This window comes from Dermacentor albipictus, chromosome 6, assembly GCF_038994185.2.
Source record: "Dermacentor albipictus isolate Rhodes 1998 colony chromosome 6, USDA_Dalb.pri_finalv2, whole genome shotgun sequence".
Classification (NCBI taxonomy): Eukaryota; Metazoa; Arthropoda; class Arachnida; order Ixodida; family Ixodidae; genus Dermacentor; species Dermacentor albipictus.
In genome coordinates, this window is record NC_091826.1 from 116970668 (window position 1) to 116991100 (window position 20433).

Sequence of the window (20433 nt, forward strand, 5' to 3'; positions counted from 1 at the left end):
GCGACTCTGAACGTGACCATCGGAACATCGACAGTGCGACTCGAGGAGGTAGTGATCGCGCCCTTGCCAGGTGCCATGGACCTGATTCTTGGTTCGGACTGGCGTCGCGCTGCGAATGTTGACGTCACGTTCCACGCCACTAACGACGTCACCCTCGTCCCCGTTCAGCCATCGGTGAGTGAGCCATCGGGTCACGCACCAAGCGCACACAGTGTGCATCGCGTCGCAGAGACCCTAATAACAGCCTTTAGCAATCGCAAGGTCCTAGACGAACTACCGGCGAGCGATATCGGCTTCGTACAGCTGAACACGAAGGACCCCGGTCCTGACGAAGATTACACCAATCAGGTTGAAGAGGCAGTATCCAATATGTCCCGCGATGCAAACGCCGACGAACGAGATGAGCTGCGCTCAATTGTTCATCGTCACCATAAAGCGTTCACCACGAGGAAGGACGCGCTGGGGCTCTGCGCTCACGATGAGCACAGCATCGATCTCAGGAACGATATTCCCGTCGCCTCAAAGACATACAGATCCTGTCCCGCGGACGGCCAGTCTCAAGAGAGCGATCCCGAATGCCAAAAGTTCCGGGCGGAAGCAGGAACCGTTAACTCCACCTATGAAGTGGAAGACGACATCGTGGTGAGAAGATCGATCGAGGGAGGACGAGCTTGCAAAAGGGTGGTGGTTCCTGCGGCGCTCCGAAGCAGCGTAATGGCAGTCTTTCATGACAACAACGGACACCTCGGAAGCGAGAAGACGAAAGCCTTGATCCAGCGAAAGTATTGGCGGCAAACTAAAGTAAACGACATCCGCCGCTACGTCGAGTCATGCCACACGTGCCAGATAATTAACTCACGAACGACACGAGCTGAAGGGTGCCTCAGCCCCAGAGAAGTTCCGAACGGGCCCAATGTTGTCATCTCTCTCGATCATATGGGTCCCCTGGATGGAGGCGAAGGTTATATCCTCGTATGGCATCGACCACGCTACAAGGTACATGGACGCAGCAGCAGTGCCAAGCACATCTTCCAAGTACTACCTGGAATTTCTTACGAACCGGTGGATCCCACGATTCGGCGTTCCAAACATCATCCCCGGAAGATCAAACGAAAAAACTGTAAACGTCGAACAGCTGAGGAAGTACTAAGAACGCGCCTTGGACACCGAGGAATTGACATCGACGGACACGTGCGCCTGAGGACAGTCGCAAATTTTGGGTAGGCCGTGTGAGCGGCGCGCACTCTCGTAACTTAGCCGTCACGCATTTTACGCCGACCTGTCAGGCAGCGAGCTCCACCGCCGCAATCCCGTAGATCACGAGGCGCCCCGCATGGTACTTTGCTCCCCGCAAGAGACCCTTGGGTAAACACGAGGAAAGACTCATCGCACCGATGCTCTGCCATGGTTCCTGGGACTGTAAGAAGAGACCCACGAGTAGACACGAGGGTTCGAGCGAGGCGAGAGAGAAGAGCCGGAGGCCAGCCGAACTAGAGAGACGGAACGGGAGACGCACGAGAGACGCGGCCGAGGAAGGCAGCAACACGCTTCACGCCGACGCTCTGCAGATAATAAACAGTTTGCATTTGAGAAAGAATCCAGCCTTTTTCATTTGCTGTCACCAGAGATGCATAGCGTGCGAAAGAAGACCTGACTGGAAGGCGGAGAGCTCCGCCTTGATAAGGCTCCGGCCTGATACCAACGTTCTTGCTAGTCGGCGTTGATGGAATGGGGGCGAGAAGGAAAAGCAAGCCGGCAAAGATTATGATTAACACATTCTATGGGGTGATCATTTTTTAAGATTTCGGGAATTTCCAAAAGTCACCTGTTGCTGATAACATTATTCTAATCCTTGAGCTAGGTTATTCAGAGAGGCGGGCTTGCACGAGAAACCGAAACATATATTCAACTAATTAACAAAAATGCACTAATTCATTTCTTGATTGATTACTTTAGGACAAATATTGCAATTTAGTTTTTGTAGCTGTGGAGCTTGCAAGGCATATTCACTCGGAGTGAATTTCCAGAATGGCACCAGTTTGGCCATATGCACCACGAAACTGGCAGCAAAAATGCATTGTTGTCCCGCCTATGATTTTAACAAAGCGCTTATTTGTGCATTGAAGCCCAAAAGTAACTTGAAGGCCCATGTATTTCATTCCACACTTTGCCAAATATTTCCGCACTGCTGTCATCCCGAAGATTCACTTCAAGTGGATACGTCTTGTAAAGTGATCGGCTACAATTCGTAAATTGCAATATGTGCAGTAAAGTAAAAATCAAGAATTTATTTAGTGAATTTTTGTGAATTAGTCGAATATGTGTTTCAGTTTCTCGTGCTAGTTACGTCCGCCTTTTTGAATGATGCAGCTCAACGACAAGATTTATGCTATCTGCCAGAAGCGATTTTTAAAAATGTGGTAAAATTTTAAAATGAACACCCTGTACATATTCGTACGAGATCTTTTGGCTAATAATCGGGGCATGGCAGATATTTCTATAACCTACAATCAATCAATCAATCAATCAATCAATCTATCTATCTATCTATCTATCTATCTATCTATCTATCTATCTATCTATCTATCTATCTATCTATCTATCTATCAATCAATCAATCAATCAATCAATTTTCTTGTTTCCGGTACATATATGACATGTTATTTTCATACAGGTAGGACCCTGAGCACTTTCAAGGGTTGTGGCAGAGGTCCGTTTTTAACAGAAGTGATTGCAAGTCAATAACAGGGCAAACATTTCATATATATTACAGTAGCTTTGTTACAAATGTGCGCAAAACTTTTTTTTCGTTAACATGGTTAATGTAAAGTACATGAACGCGAATAAGTCACCTATATAAATAAAATGATGTGGATAGTGTGATAGTATACGATAAGGTGTTCTACAATTTTGCGGCAATATGAGAAAATGAATCTAATCCATTGTTAGTCCTATGTAGAGCATGCATGCAATGGCACAGTTGAGGTCGAACATTCAAGATAATGCCCTTTCAAAGAAAGAAAAAAAATCGCACTTTCGCCCGAAAGGGGAAGCACTGATTGCGATAGCAAATTAATAGGCAAAAGGACAGTAGTTTCATCAGCCATATAAACATGGAAACATTCGCTTGCTAACAGAATTAAAAAGCACGGTATCAACGCGCCCAAGAAAGCACGAAGACATCACACTGGATGATCGCGGACACTCGCTGCAAAACGCTGTACGCTGATGTGCAAGGGCGGCAGTAGCAGCGACCGAAGTGACCTTCGTGTGGTCCATTGCTTCAACGCAACAGCGGCAAGAACACAGCGCACGCAAAGGCATGAGCCGCCTGAAGACCCCTTTCAAGATACGGCGCGCTCGACCCATAGAATAAAGTGCTCGACCGCGCACGGCCGTGCAAAGTACACACTTGGCGGAGTCGAGGCTGCCTCTCCTCCCTCCCGCGCTGCCTCCCCGCGTTCCTCCATAAATGGCGCGCGAGATAAAGTCGTGATCGTGAGTTCCCCTTGCGCTCGGTCGCGAAATACGCAGTTCCTGCCAGAGCCCAACACCGTCACCTCTCTCTCTCATCCCGCCGGCCTTTCGCGCGACTGAAGACGGTGCGTTTGCTCTCCGACTTTCTTCCTCGTGCGCTCCAGATTGAGCCGCGATCGCCGGCTCTCCTCGCACGCTTTCACTTGCACATACAGCATACGGCACGTTGCGACGGTGTTATCGTCCTTCGACTTTATACGGAACATCACGACGACGGCGACGACAAAAATGCACCTGGCATATAATTGCTATCACAGTAAAAGATAAAGAATACGTCAGCGACGTTCTTGATGCAAAACGTGCGCCCGCGCTCTCTCTCCGGAACCCCGAAATCGTCTGCTGTGGTCAAATGCTTTGCGTTTGTGCTTAGTATTCTCGGCACTCCAGTAGAACGTGGAAAGCGGGTTCTGTATTTTCAAGTGCCAGGCGCGGTTGTTGTTGCAGCCTACTTTAGCAGGTATTGCCGAGTGAATAACGCGACTCCCGATTTCGATCTGAGCAGTAAGATGTCCTGGCACACTCTTGTTACTCATGGAAGTCTGAATAGTGAATACGTGTTTATCTAGCGTAAGTACAGCTATCTTGATGGTGGCCTAAATCAGCGGTCTGCAAACGTTTTGGCCAGAAGGCTACTTTGACAGCCAGTGGTGTATTTGAGCACCGTACAATAATTAATTAATCAAACTAATTCTAATATTATGCACCTTTCCTCCGATTGCAATTTTATACTCCCCAAAGCACGAAATAACTATGGTTCTCAAAGAGTAGCATTTTGTTTGAATGACAATGAAACTTTGGAATTATTTGCCTTATAATATTAAGTGTGGCTCTTCTATATCGTCATTCAGACATCAGTTTCGCAATTTCATGATTGCCCGCCATGGTTGCTCAGTGTCTATGGTGTTGGGCTGTTGAGCACGAGGTCGCGGGATCGAATCCCAGCCCCGGCGGCCGCATTTCAATAGGGGCGAAATACGAAAACACCGGTGTACTTAGGTTTATGTGCAGGTTAAAGAACCTCAGGTGGTCTAAATTTCCGGAGCCCTCCAGGAGCTACGGCGTGCCTCATAATCAGAAAGGGGTTTTGGCACATAAAACCCCATATTTTTTAAAATTTCATGGTTAAACTATAGCGCCGTTTATTCAATACGTCTTTTAAACACAACTTCAACTTTGTTGTTTTGAATACTGTTTGCATCGTTTCCTACTTCAGCTTATGGCTTAACCCTATCGTTTTGTATTTTCCGTTGTATTATTGTTCTGTCTCAATACGTATTTTATTCCTATTTTTGTATTTTTATATTCCGCTGCTTTTTATATTCCGCAGAGTCGAAGCCGCCCTCCCCTCCACCCTGCACTGCCTCCCCGCTTTCCTCCCTATGAGGCGGCGAGATTCAGCTATTCTGCTTGCGCCCGGTCGCGAAGTGCGCAGTTGCTGCCGTAGCACAACGCCGACTCCCCCTTCCCTCCCTCCCTTCCCCCCACAGCCTTTCGCGCGACGGGAGACTGCACGTCTGCTCTCCGCCTTCTCTTTCGCCCGCGCCAGATTGAGCCTCGATCCTCGGCTGCAGTTGCGTGCTTTCACTCGCACATACAGAACACGATGCGTGGCAACGGTGTTATCGACTTTAGACTTTATGCAGAACATCACGACGGCGACATCGACGGCAAAAATGCGCCAGGAGTGACAAACGATTGCAAACCATGACAGTCTAAACAAGCACGCACGAGACCAAACCAAGCAAGCCAAACAAGTAAGTGCGAGCGAGAGCTCGCGCGAGCAGATGATAGTAAGAAACGAGCGGTCGGGCTGAGACCATACGAGTACACGTCGAGCAATCGGGCGAGTCCGCGTGAAGCTAGTTTCCTTGGCAGGGCCCCAAGCCGCTTTCAGAAAACGGCCTCTCCAGAAGAGACCGTTCCACGCTCCTGCGCTTGCGGACTGGCTGCATCTGGACTGCGGCCCGGCTATACGCCAAGGGCCGCGCCACGTCACCTGCCTGCAAGAGGTGCGGGGACGCTGAGGCTCTGGAGCACCTTCTCTGTGCCTGTCCATCATTGGCGCAGGAACGCTCCGCGGTCATCAACACTTACAGACGCCACGGCCTTCCAGCGGCCACAGAGACTGACCTGCTGTTCCCGGTGTGTCCCCGGCTCCCTGCGCTGCGAAGCCTGCTTGAGTTTATAAATTCCACTGGAATAGACACCCTGTAAGCGCCCGCTTCAACGCTCGCCACTTTACTGAGGACTGCAACCTGCGGTGCATAGTGGAGTCTATTAGGCCACATCCTTCCTCTTTCTCTATCATCTTTCACTTCGCACTCCCTCTCCCTTGACGGCACTTCGCCGTGCTCATACGTGGGCTGCAGAATCAAGCGTCTTTCCTTTATTTATATCAATATCATCATCATCATCATCAAACCAGTTTTGCGCACGCATGTCATCGAAGGAGCCGCTTTGACTGGTCTCCGACGTTCGTGGCTTGGGTCCTTCACCTGTCGCTCCGCGTTCTCTTTCATTTTTCGATGTTGTGCTCGTTTCCTCGGTTACGCTGCCGCCGTCGCCGGCGCTCACCCCAAGAATCGGCCATCAAGAGCTGCGCTCTAAAAACAGGCTGAATTCCTAATTTAGGATTAGCATTTCGCTTTTGCCGCCAAGTTCTTGAAGGTATGTAGTTTTCAAATCCTAATAAACATTGGTGATGTCCAACAACCTTATAATTGAGTGCCGTAAGCGCATTCTCCAAAAACGGGATAAGACACCGACGCGCGGGACATGCGCTTCTCGCAGCTGTTGCGAGTAGCGCATGTCCTGTGCGTCGGCGTCTCATCCCGTTTTTGGAGAATGCGCTTGCCGGTGTTCGTTTACTGGCATGAACAAACTGGCCCAGCAACAAACCCTGTTGGTCCGACACACTTCCTCACATTTGTAGTGTACAGTTCTCTTGCTCATTAAGCAGTAGTTTTACCTGCACCAAGCATATATCTACAGGATATTGAGGGGGTCTGGGAAGCGTCGCCAGTCTTTGCAAAGGACCCTTTGTTTTGCTGGTGCTTCGCTAACGCGCAACTCCTGCATTTCTACAAATCTGTACTGACTTCTGTGCATATGCTGCAGTTTCAGTAGTGTAGAGGCCTAAGCCAGTCGGTGTAGCATTGCCAAGAATAAAACAGCGACACGCAGGATACACAGGACAGAGAGCGCTCGAGCTGTTTCGTAAAGATAAGAAGAGTGAGCGTGGGCAGATCTCGGAGATCCGCCACGGAGGTGATAGCAGGTTTCAAGCACTGTGCCCCTAAGAATAATAGTAAATTATGATAATAATAAATCAAATCAACAAATCAAGATATATTGTTTCAAGTCGATGGCTACTCTGTAATCGTTTGTGAACAGCACATGCACTCACGAACAGGAAGCGTTGCCATATAGGCAAAGGACAAAATGTACGTACAACCATGCATTCTTGACTCGCTAGAGGACAGTGCCACCGTCTATGGGGATGTCTATGCCATACAAACGAAAGACGGATTTGTGATAACCAATGAATATGTATCTCCGGTGAAACGTGATATCGAGAAGTTTGTGACTACGCAATTTGCGTGGGTTAGCCGAGGTGACGCCACCCCTGTGATCATTGTTGGAGACTTCAGTGTGGACGCCTCAAAGCGAGACACGAAATGGTTCACTCAGTTTGGGCTAGAACAGTTTGGTTTGAAGTAGCACACCAATCCAAGTCAACCAACTACTCAACAACCGTCGTGTATAGACGTAACTTTGGCCAAGAATACCTCTGAGGTTGTAGCCGAACCAATCTGTGTATATCACAGTATTCGCAACAATTACCAAGTGGTCAAAATAAATATATGTACCGTTGTCTAACCCTGTGTGATGTGCTACAGCTTCGCTGGTCATCGACCTTCACAGAGTGGAATGGGTCCAATTTTTTTTCGTTCTATTCTCTGTGATTGCAGGCAGGCAGCCTTATTTGCTTTATATTGCGGTGTGTTATGAACAATGATGTTTTTACTGGACGTCTTACTCCTTAGAAAGGCGAGAGACTTCAAGAGATATCTTCAGGTGCACACAAGCGTTTTTGCATGACACTCACAGCTAACATTCTTGTGTGATTTAACCAACTAACTTAGTTGTAAAATTAATCGTGACTGAGCCGTTATTAAATTATTGTATAGTTAATCACCGAAGCAGGGTATGAGACCGGGCTAGTTGGTATTCCACGCTGAAGTGACGAGCGCTAGGTGGACACGGGACACTAAAAAGGCGACAAGGACAAGCGCAAACTTCCAACTGGTGTTTATTACAAAAAGGTATGTCGAGGTCGCGGGATCAAATCCCGGTCATGGCGGCCGCACTTCGATGGGGGCGAAATGCGAAAACACCCGTGTACTTAGAGTTAGGCGCACGTTAAAGAACCCCAGGTGGTCGAAATTTCCGGAGTTCTCCACTACGGCGTGCCTCATAATCAGAAAGTGGTATTGGCACGTAAAACCCCATAATTTATTCTTTTTAACAAAAATGTATGTATATGTACTCTCTCGCACTTGATCACAATCAGTTGCAACTTTGCAAGACAACGTGGTCATCACAAATAAACAAGAGTGCACCATGGCTGGGTCAAGGCTCAACGAAAGTGTCAAGCTCTACAATGTAATTCTTTCAGTCCTGAGATTCAAGTGCGGTGAAAACAATACCATGCAGGTGGTTACAAGTGGTTTATGTAGGAACTCCACACTCGCATAATAACCGCATTTTGTACGGGCTGTTATTTTTTTAGACCATACAAAGCCTTTAAAGCTCCCTTGTGCTAGATACCATAGTTCTGGTCATTCAGTTAGATTACTCAGAGACGGACAAGAATTTCACGAGAAATTCAAATTTAAAATACAATAAGTAACAAGAATTCGCGAATTATCTTTTTAGTAATTACTTTATGACAAGGGCTGTCATTTACCAATTGCAGCCGGTGGGTTTAGTAGTAGTTTCACTCAGTTTGGCTAGTTATTTGCGATGGGCGAAGGCATAAATTGTTTAAGCATTAAAAAACTACGAAAAGTGTTCTGTACGCACTCCGAGAACGCGCACAGCGAGCTATTGGTTACGCGTAACGCCGCTCGCAAAATTAGCGCAGACACGGCTAGTGCATTAAAGCTCAAAGTTTCATCATTCACACGCGTTGCCAGTAATGCGTATTTATCCATACGTATATACAGGTGCGGCAACTAGTTTCTACAGATGAACTTCACATTCGAATACTATCTATCGAAGTAAATAGTAAGAGATGTCCAGGCGATACTAATGCTCTCGGAAAGCTGAAAAGATAGTCCTTTCTGCGACTATGTGTACTAATGTCTGAATCTATTTGTTGAAAACAAAGAACCATTGCTACTGGAAAATGCAGTCGGTTTAAAACCTTCTGCGTGTCGTCTGATTCGCATTGTTCACAGCGAAGTCACGTCCAGGGAGAGACCGTTAAGAGGCCGTTCAGTAGGGGCCAACAACTGGCTAAATCCGTCCAGCTCTCGCCTCGTGATAACGTACATTGTTGGTGGTTTCTCAGTTGTCGGGCCAAGATCGCCTCCAGAGCGCAAATGAAACGAATGCGCAGGTGGATAGCTCGTGCAGCGCCAAGACGGTGGTGACCTGCACCTCGGAGAGGGGCAGCTCCACTCGGTCCGTGGTGCAGCAGAGGAGCACCACCAATGGCGGCCACCCCGAGGTAGGCAGCCGAACCTCGAGAGCGTACGGCGCTCAACGCTTCTGATGGCAGCCTCGACCGCTCGCTCCAATGCTTTGCTTCATGGTATATGCAGATTAGGAGCCCCTGTTCACGTAAGCTAGAGGCAGAGCACTTCTGCTGGAAGCTTGTAAGCGTCTGGGAGCCGTAAGAGCATCAAAAAAACACGGACAATTTCCGCAAGATGTCAGTTGCAACACCACTACAGAACACGTCTTAGAGTGACAGTATACTTAGCCGGTGTCAAACGACAGTGCCAAAATGACATATCGCAGCCACTTGGGCCGTAACATACAGGCACCTTAACATGCTCATTCGAGGAGACCGTAACGTGGACGGAGTTATGTGGATGCGTTTTGGGCGTTGTGTTTCCGCCAGAGGGGTATACTCACCAGGTGCTCATCAATGCTCACCAAGTGGACATATGCATTTCGCCTGCCGCTGATGTTCTGATCGGTTGGGCTTGGGTACGCGCGGGTAGGCACCCCCAGCCAATCAACGGTTCAGCAAAAGACGAAATGTCCACTATAGGCGGGCATTTACAGAGTATCCTGCCTTGAGAATGACCCTACGAAAGTTTCCGTGGTGATCGACGCCAACGCTAAGTCCCTTGTAAGTAGAAACCTAGTCGGTACTCCCTATCCTTAGTTGATTGTATGTTGCTGACTTGTCAAGTTGGCATAGAAGAAGCGCATAACAGTTCGAAAATATGCCTTACCCTGTGCTTCCTCGTACTGCAACTCGCAAAGCCTTTTCGGTTGGTCGCAGCAAGCGACATGGAGCGTTAACGTGCCCGTGAATAAAAGCGAGAGCTGTTCAATCGCAGCAGATATGTAGCCTTGCTTCCTGCGGCTAGGGCAACGTCCAGACTTGTACGTAGCGAATTACGTGTAAATAACTGTTTTTAGCTAAAATTTGTGCTAATTTTGTGATTTACCGATTACTTCGGTTGCTCGGTAACTCACTGTAATTTAATTACTTTCTTCAGTAACCAATTACTTGTCATCAATTAATTTATTGACGAGACAAGCGGTAACGAACGACGCATCCTCGAAAACTTGAATTTGGCGAAAGCTACTATGGAATTACGGAGATCGTCCCAGGCCTTGCCTTGCCGAAGAGCGTGTTCAAGCTGGCAAACTCGTGGGCCCAGTATCACTTTTGTTTTCTCATCTTAACGTTCCATCAGATGTTAGCTGACGAATTTAACAGGTGCTGGTAGGTCTCGATAGCGAAAGCCACTTAAGAAGTTATAGCCACGAAAGCACATATAGCGGCGATTCCGGGAGCTTTTCTTTGGCCTAACCGGTGCGTATTCTCCAAGTCCCAGCAAAAGTGAAGCTCCACGCTTCACTGTTCAACATCCACAATCTTGCGCTCAAAATACGTTATAGAACCGCCGAGCGCGCACGCTGAGTGAACTGGCTAACCTCCCTGTCTTTTCCCACCTTTTCCTCCTCGAGCAAGTTTTCGGTGTCGCTGATGTCTTCACAGCAATAAACGAGGCACGGTCACTAATAATTCTCGAAATGCAATTGTTAGTGCAGATAGGGGGCCCTACAATGTAAAACTACTCCAATCTGTTTTCATTTCGATCTCTGGATGTCAGATTTTCGGAACTACCCAAGCAAGCATCCGGTGGTGACCCGTAGCGTCGCATGAACAGGCCAATGAAACGCTCTTCCCGTTTATAGGTCACTTTGCTTTCAAAGCAAATAGCATTGCCTACCTTGACAGGTTTGCCTCATATAATTGGCTGACCAGAGGCGAGGAGTGTGTAGAGGTGGAACGGGTTTAGGTTGGACATAGCTAAGTGAAAGTACTGATAACCGGGTTAAGAGGGTGGACCAGCGTCTGCGATTGACTCGTTTCTTCAGGTTTCTGTGTCTCGTAGCAAATCGGGGTGGTGTGCAACGGAAGGGCTAAAATGCGGCTAGAACGCATCCTCAGCGAAGAAGATTTGAAATAGCGAAGTCGTAAATATGCTGATACTGCTCCACAACATCTTAATACCACGCAAAAATGTTTATTATACGGAAATATATCTATTCTCTCCGCCCGCTACGAGTAGCAAGTGCCAGAGCGATCGTCGGGCACCCATATTCTATTCATTTCGGAACGGGGCAATCTCCGGCTATTGCGACAAAAAATTCAGGTTCTTTCGGCATATTAATGCGTCTTTACTGCATGTACACGTAACTTTGATGAGGTGAATATTCGAGTTTTTGTGTCATCGCGTGAGAGACAGGCGAAGAGGGCGCAGCCCGAAAACTTTTCGCCGTTCGCGGAGGGTTTATAATGAAAAAGACACAGAATCGGAAATAATTCTTTTCCTTTTGTTTGGTCTAAGCATGCATGACCGGCTTACACATGTCACATCAGAAGCGGAACTTTTGCGGTTTTCCTGACGCCGTGTGACAGACAAGCGAAGCGGGTGAGGCCCGAAAAAAATGTTGACCAGTCGTGGAGGGCTTATTGCAGAAACGGAATAGAAAAAAGTTTGGAATGGCTTTACGCTATAGCTCCCAAGCATTGTATAAAGAGCTGCACAGGACGCACTGAAAGTACTAGGGCAGCTCCTTCTCTTTACGTTCGGAGTAAAGTAACATAGGAGGAATCGATTACTATTGTGTAATTGCTCAATTACTTTCGCGGGGCAATTTTTGGTAACTGTAATCAATTACACTTTTGATGAAAAAATTGTAATCGGCATCGGTTACTTTTTTCTTGTGACGTGTGCAATTCTGGCAACGCCTAACCGGCTTGCCAGTGCTCTAGGCCGCAAGTGATATTGCGAGAGATTTTGTGAAACACGCGAGCGCAGGACCCCCGTTCCGTACAACTGACGGCGCGTTGCGGCCAAAAGCACAAGGAGAGGACGATGCTGCTCTCCCAGCTGCTCGCATGCATCACATGCACATCTTCTTAGAAATGGCCGTAAAGAACGAAGTGTCCCAAGTCTCGTTGTCACTTCTCGACATTAGCTCACGCTCTGAGTTACAGCCTATAAGTAAAACCGACCACTCATCTCGAAATTCTGCGTATCAATGATCGAAGTGATTCTCGGCCAGAAGATGCGTATGAGCGATTGGCGCACACGGAAATCCCGCGCATGGCACTGCAGCCATATAAAAAGGACATTTTGCGAGGAACTGATCCAAACGGACCTCGGGAATTAAGGTGGTAGCTGTCGACGAAATCCGTGCACCACCCTGTTTTCAAGTGCAACCACGGAACGAGCCGCTATCGGGGCTGGATGAGCAGCCTATTAGTGTTTGGCCTGGCCATTAGCAAAATAGGCTAGTACGTTGCGTGACAGGATGCCTGTCCAGGAGCCATGCACCAAGGCCAGCTCTTTACTGCCGTCTTCTACGCGCATGTCCCTCATCCATCCCAACCTGAGGAGAATGGCGTTCAATAACGGTATATTCTTGCCGCTGACTAAAGCCTCTCCTCACTCTGAGTGACACAGTGGGGTCTCGAGACTGCTCGTCGGGTTCTTCTGTCCGGAGCAGAAGGTAGCTCGTTGTTATTTTTCTTTTTTTTTGCAATGGTGGGCCGCGTCATCCTCCACTGTTGATCTTTTCGTGGGATCATCTATAAACTGTGGTAGAGCGGGCGCCAAACGAGTGTGACGTCACCCAACTTTTATGTCTCGCGATTATGCAATGTTAGCGAATGCTTCGCGAAGAAGTCTGTTAAAAACGGTGACTACATAATTGTACGCGACACACGTTAAGAAATTCGCCACTGCCTTCACCGCAGGATGCAGAATGCCCACTGTACGCAGCGAAGTTTAAACCCAGCACTTACATGCGCGGATCAGTTATGGAGATTGCTTCTGCGCACCGAACAGCGTGTGGAGGTGAAGGAAGGACGGACGCGGCACAGCCGGTATACGAATCTAACCGGTTGTCGCGATTTCGCGACACGCCGTTTCTGATCTCCCGAGTCTGAACAGATCGTCCAATCAAAAAGCCAAATTCTGACGTCATTTGTAGCACAACAAAAACAGGCTGGTGTGTCACCACCTCTGAAAAAATTTTTCGTAGGTAGATTCCAATTACAACGCCAAGGCCACATGCATTCTACCGCTAAATTTGCACTTATCTCTACATTGTTGAGTGTTTTACATGCTGCTGGTAAGATGCCAGGCGACTTGCGTGTGCAGTGAGCAAGGGTGCCAACTTACCGGCATTCGATGGCGTCTGACAATAGTTTTACTATTTTGTAAGATGCCCACAGGTTGCTAGTGGTAGCAAATGACGTAAAACTTGTTTTGAATATTCTAGCCACACACGCGAGAGTTTTAAATTTCAGTTCAAATGTTTCTCATCAGGTAAAAAAATTTGAGACACTAACATGTTAAGCAGTTGACATTGGAAAACAAAAAAGCAAAAAAAAGGGCCTGCCTCACTACCCATTCTTTCACGTTGATCATGTTTGCGCGTTCCTTCAACAGACTGTCGTCACGGCTACCAGGACGTTCGTACGAACCCGAACAAAAGCGGGGTTGAGTCTGCTCTCCCCGTCGGAAATTTCTGCAAATACCGAACTCGTCTGAATGCTACCCTTTCACGTTAAGTGATGTAGGGACCATCCGACGCTCATGGGAGAAATTGTATGAAACTAGCAGCCTTGCGAGGTGCATGCATACGAGCATCTATCCATCCGTTAGCTCTCAGCCGGCGAGCAAGCGTCACTCAATGTTTCAGAGCTCCGATCTGCATATGATGTCGACGACACATGCTGCTCCGACATGGATACATTACACTTACCTCAAGCGACAACGCCCGAGGCATCAACTCGCCTTTTCCTTTCGTGAATTGCATGCCGCCGTGCGGAGCAGAGAAAAAAACCCGGTGCAGATGGAATAGCGTGCGCAATGCTGAGACACCTACCATGTAATTATCAGGACGCTCTGCTGGAACATATAAACATAGCTCGGAAAGGAGGAGACATTCCGAAACAATGGCAGGTGGCAGCAGTAAAACAACTTCCTGAGATAGAGAAATCAATCTGCAGAATATATGACTTCGGATCCACGTCTTTTGCCGCTCGTGTCGGGAAAAAATGGAGAAGATGAATTTAGAACGTCTACAGAACTGGAAAGCCTTCAACTTTTTCTGAGACAATGATTGGCTTCAGATAGTATGCGATTACTCACGATGCTATGCTATGGATTAAAAACCAGGTATTTGATTTCCCATGTACATTTCAGCTAAGAAGAATTGTAGGACGGATATGCAACCTGCGTTTGCTGTGTCACCTGCCGCTCATTTCTAGGAAGCCTCAATAAATGTTTCCTCGTGAAAGGACGACCAAAGTGGAACTCGATGAATACGTGTCACCTAGCTATACGTAATAACGCGGGGAAGACCTGAAGATTCGGTTCTCTCACCAAAGTTATTTAACTTTGCGATGACGAAGCTTTGCACATAAGAAACACCAGGCCTATAGCACATAACCTGTACGCTGACGACATAATGATTAGGTGCACTCGAGGATTACCAAGATGACAGGAACACATTGTTCAAAGTGGACTTGATATCATATGTGAGTAGGCCGAAACACTAGGGCAGGAATGTTCCCCTTGAAAATCAGAATATATCGTCATTAGTGAAGTGAGGCAAACAGTATATAAACCTAATACGACTCCAAATGAAAGACGTACTTACCTCGCAAGAACATCCTAGGAGTCCTCGTTATTTACAGCGATGCGGTCTTATAGCTATGATCCCGGGATTTTTTCGTGGCTTTAGCGCCGACAGAAAACAATGGTGGGACGATCCCGACGGCACTGCAGGGCAGAGCAATGGCTCATACCACCGTAAGGCAGAGACTACAAGCTGTGTCTCATCAATGGCTCATACACCAGTAAGCAAGCAAAAGGCAATGGCTCATAACCTCGTAAGCAGAGGCTACAAGCACTCAGCAAAGAGAAGCGAACAGTGCATACATTCTTTGAAAACACGCCTACAAAATACAAAACAGCATATGCTTCAATAAAGAATAAGCTAAAAACAAGCATGCGAACCGCGTAATTGATGATAAGGCACTCCTGATAACAACGCGAAGCACGCAGCGCTCCCCGCATATGTTTCCCGGTAGAGATTACTGTAGCGCAGGCTGCCATGGGGACGACAGATTGCGACGTGGGGAGCGACGTTCCTAGCCTTTCTTATATAAAATAACAGGCCTAGCAACTGATTTGAACGTTGTTGTAGCACCGCTATGGGCGGCGGCGTGCTGCCAAAATTACCATTACTCCCTTCACTCTAATATAGCATTACTACCATTACTCTAAAGCCATAAAGCATTGCAGTTGTGGTGGTTTTCAACAGTTTCGCTGGACATACACTTTCGCAGAGCCGGGATGGTGAGTCAATCTTTTGTTTCAGCGGCAAAGCAGCGGCATGGGTGCAGAAGCTGACCGTACAGCTTGAGCACATCCTTGCTGTGCTGCGTACAACTAGGCATAAGAGAGGAGTCAAAGAACACGAGCTACATAAGGATATAGAAGCCCGTGTTTTTAAAATTCACTATCTACCATGCGCCACCATAACCAATACGCAACGCAAAAAAAAAAGAAAACAAGGATACACATCACAATTAGAAGATGTGCTGGGCTTGCTCTGGGAGTTCGCACCCAACCATAAAATTAAAGCAACCGGCCTCTTTAACCCATTAGGAGACAGAATAGGCATCTATAATCAGACGCAAATACGAAGACTTCAATAACTTTTTCAAGGTGGACCAATGCTGACCTGGGCCGGTATTTTGTAGCGATGCCTTTTCCGATTCTATGCTTGTTCAGGCTTTTCGCGCTTGGTTAGTGGTCAGAGCGACGGCCTGCCCACATTATCAACGGGATCAAGCGACCGTGTGTGGTGGATGATAAGAATAGCATAGAATAAGGCATAAGGCATCGCTACAAAATAGCGGCCCTGGGCGCTATAACGTAAAACTATTCCAAACTTTTCTATTCCAATTCTGCAATCAGCCCTTCGCGATTGGTCAAAAACTTTTTTGGACCACCCACATTTCACCTGTCTCTCACGCCACGTCACGAAAACCGCTATAGCTCCCTATCTTATATGACGTGTACACACTGATTATGCATGATTTGATGGAGCAAAAGAAAATAGTTATTTCTGATTCGACGCCTTTTCGCCATTAGCCCTCGGCAATTGGTCAAGAGTTTTCGGGCTGCACCCGCTTCACCTGCCTGTCACGCAACGTCCCAAAACCGCAGAAACTCACCGCGTCATAGTGATGTGTGCACGTTAAAGATGCATTAGTATGCCGAACAAAATTGAATTTTCTTCTATGTAGCCGCAGGCTGCCCCGTTCCGAAAGGAATAAAAGATGGCTGCCGCCGATTGCTCAGGCACTGGCTACACGCACGGGCCGGAGACCATGGGTTTATTTACGTGTAATAAAGCTTCTTGCGTGGCCGTGTAACGTTTTCGAGCACTCTTGGCACGTTTACGACCTCGTTCTGCCGACTCTTCTTTGATGAGGGTCCATTTTAGCACCATCCTTAAGCTTCCGTTGCATGCCGCCGCGATTGTCGACGAGCCACCGCGAGCTAAGTAAGGGAAAGTGGACCAATCGCAGACGCCGGCCCCACCCTCTTCATCCGGTTATCGATTTTCAGTGCAGTGGCTCGGCCCCATCGAATCCCTCTCCACTTGAGCGTGCTCCTCGCCTCTTGTGAGCGAATTAGATAAGACAAGCCGCTCAGTGTAGGCAATGCTATTCGTTTTTCAAGCAAACAAAAGTGACCTCCTATGAACGAGGAAAGCGTTTGATTGGTCTGTTGATACAATCCTGCGGGGGACCGCCCGATGCTTGCGTTGGCGGTTACGCAAATTTGACGTCAGGAGATTGGAATAAAACATATTGAAATAGTTTTACGTTATAGGGCCCCTGACTTGGACACGAAACCGCTAATTTACGCCCAAATCTGTTGACATTTCCTCCACGTGTTGATTTGCCCAGGATAAAACTAGACCCCATTCCAAAGAATATACACACGCAAAAGAACCGTAAAAGACGGCCATAAAGAAAAAGGTGGAGTTATACTCGGCGAAGCATCGATTGGGATAATAAATTATTAGAGAGCTATTCGATAAGGACAGTAATCTTATCGGCCCTATACATTTGTAAACACTCGCTTACTAACTAAATTAACAAACATGGTGTCAGCGCGCGCAAACAAACATGAACACATCACACTCGATGTCTTCTGTCACTCGCTGACAGAACGCTGGCTTGAGGAAGTGCGGCAGCAGCAGCGAGAAAATTGACCTTCGTGCTGCCACTCATCTCAACGCCAACTAAGCGGCGAGAACATAGCGGGCCTTTTTTGTTACGCCGCGCCTCACTGTACGCAAACCATTCGCTGCTTTCTCGGTCTGACTAGCCCTGACTATTTGATCACAGCGCACGATAAATCGACGGGGACTGACAGAGTAACGACACCACAAAGCGCTGACTGCAACCGGTTCATTAGCACGCGAAGCGCTTGTGAATATACAGCTCGACACATTCGCGCGCAGGAGCGGCAACAAAGCCGATACGTGAAGCGGTAGCGATAGCGGTGAGAAACCTCGTGCGAATAAACGTCACGACGTGGCTTTGGTTCGTAATTGGTTACAGGTAAGCTATTGCGTGCAATTCGTTACGCACAACTATGTTCCTTATACACTTCACTCAGTGTAACAAAAGGAGTTGCGTAATATTTGTGTTCTCGAACGCGTATGACGATGGTCAACGCAACAAGGCCCTCGCATGTCCTTCTCGTGCCGGCTGGCATAAAGCATTTACTCCTCCATGCCCCATATATATATTGCACACAGGTGGTGCGTGCTGCGACGTTCTCCCGCGAGATGCCCAACGGCGCCATGGAGACTATCAAAACCTACGAGGACAGCCGTACCGGTGTTCGGCAGCTGAGTGTGGGGCGCCACATCGGGGACCGGTACGCAGGGCAGCCTGGCCCTTTGCACACTCTCGGCAATTCCTTCATTGCGTCCCTATCCGCTACAATCTAACCAAAACATTCGGGATTGGGCGCGCGCGCCCAGTCTCGGAGGCCATGCTTTAGGGCATATCACTTCCTACAAAGATTTACTACATAGGATTCGCTGGCGCTATGGTCGTTCAGTTACCGTGTGAACAACGAGTATTAGTATAGATAAGTTTGTCTAATTCTCGTGCTTGCAGCTGGAGACGTTATTAACGCGTTAGCATTCTTTGTATACATCACGCAATTTCAAGGGTCTATCTATATTTGTAGTTATGCGTGTTTCTTTCTAACCATCTTTAGTCAGCGGCCGAATTGATAACGCATCGGGTTGCTGTGCTGAGGTGTTTGAAACCAACTCTTGGACCAATTGAATCACCGAGTATGTGGCAACGTGTACATACGTACCGCTCTCCAATGAACCTCTATCAGGCCGACGTGAGTCCCTATGGATGCGGGACTGGGTAGGTACTGCGGCTCGAAAGAACTATTTGACGCCAACTTGAAGTACTGGGTGTGTGCCACTCGGTCTTTGCTAGTCTCCGATGATCCCCCTTGATGCCAGCTTAGGTTCCTGGGTATGTGCTAGTATAGGTGTTACACTCTTCAACGAAAGAATTTGACACCGACTTGAGTAGCTAGGTGTGTGCCACTGGGAATGTGCTGCTCTACAATGACAAAAACGATCCGTTAAATTTCTCTGATCCTTAGCGCAATCGAATCCACGTCACAAGGGTTCCTCAAGGACAGCAACCCGATGCATTAGCAGGCTGTGGAACAGTAGTGTGACGTTTCGTTAATTAACGGAAAACACGGGGATAGGGGGAGATGGAAATTCAAGACGATGAGCAAAACGAAAACAAGGGTAACCTATCGCCACGACCGAAACTTTAGGGACACTTTAGTGCACGCAAATGTCAGCCAACATCACTCCCCCGTAATAAAAGCATGTCGCCCCATGTGTAAAACCTGCAGGGGCCTTCAAAGTGACATTGATATCACAAGCACCGCAATAGTTATACACGAACTGAAAACTAGCTTTACTTGCACTAGTTCCGACGTAATTTATATGTTTGAATGTTCCTTCTGTAAGGAAAAATCTATCGGTGAAACGGGACGATCAATGAACGTCAGGTTAAATGGACATCGTGCTAATACAGCTAAAAAGCTTGCCAAAGACGTCGCCGAGAATTTCAGCCAAGTCATAACTTTAATGAACTTGAACTCTACAGCCTGCAGTCAAATTTCCGTTCTGCGCGAAACAGAAAATACAGAGAATCATACGTTCAAGACATTGCAACCAATAGACATAAACGTTTCAAAGGGAGCTATCTATTGACTATGCGAAATTTGAAGCTATAGGCATCGGCACATAGTTATATTTTACTGGGTAGCTTAGTTTCTTTTTCTTCCGTCTCTGTATTTATTTCTTATTTTTTTATTTTGTTTATATGTTAACTCCATTTAAGTAATTTTCTTTTTCAACAGGCACCATTTTCTGGTGCTTCTCTTATTCTCTCTTTCAGAGATACGATAACTCACTAACCTCCAGCGGAGCACATAAACCCCCACCTCCCGTCATTGTCCAGGTCCCTTCCACGACATTATCTCTACCTTTATCATTCCCTCCCCCCTAGTGCAGCGCGGTTGAGGTGTCCTCTAATGAGAGACAGTTACTGCGCTGCACTTTATCTCACTTTCACCTCTTTCCTTTAAGAATCTGCCCCCTTCCACAACAACAACAACAAAAAAACACGTTCGGCTGACACACGGTGCTACCGCACAGCCCCTCACCGACTTTGAATGGCACCCCTTTATTTTCAATTCTACACCTTCGCTGCTAACACACCCTCGATCGTTGCCTCGCCCACCCGCCTTACCCCATCTCCTCTTTAGAAGAAGCCTACGTATATATACCATGCCGAGGAAGGCATACGTCGCCTTGAAGAAGACAAGTCCAGTTGTCTAAACATTGGCTTCCTCTTTTACCGTGTTATCGTTTCGGTAATCGTTTTTTTTTAATAATGTCTCTCACGCCAACGCTTTTCGCGAGCTGCGCCCTAAATTCACTGGGTATGTGCCACTCATTAATGAAACTCTCGCCAACTTGTGC

General features: G+C 47.5%; 1 protein-coding gene across 3 annotated transcripts in view; it reads left to right on the forward strand.

The window, feature by feature from the left end:
- LOC135916266 (myeloid leukemia factor 2-like) overlaps positions 1 to 20433 on the forward strand; it is a 42897-nt gene that overhangs the window by 17007 nt on the left and 5457 nt on the right. For all 3 annotated transcript variants that reach the window (XM_065449594.2, XM_065449593.2, XM_065449592.2), the window contains 2 exons: positions 9161 to 9271; positions 18154 to 18275. In XM_065449594.2, coding sequence (XP_065305666.1) covers positions 9161 to 9271; positions 18154 to 18275 — 233 coding nt within the window. The remainder of the gene's footprint in view (positions 1 to 9160; positions 9272 to 18153; positions 18276 to 20433) is intronic.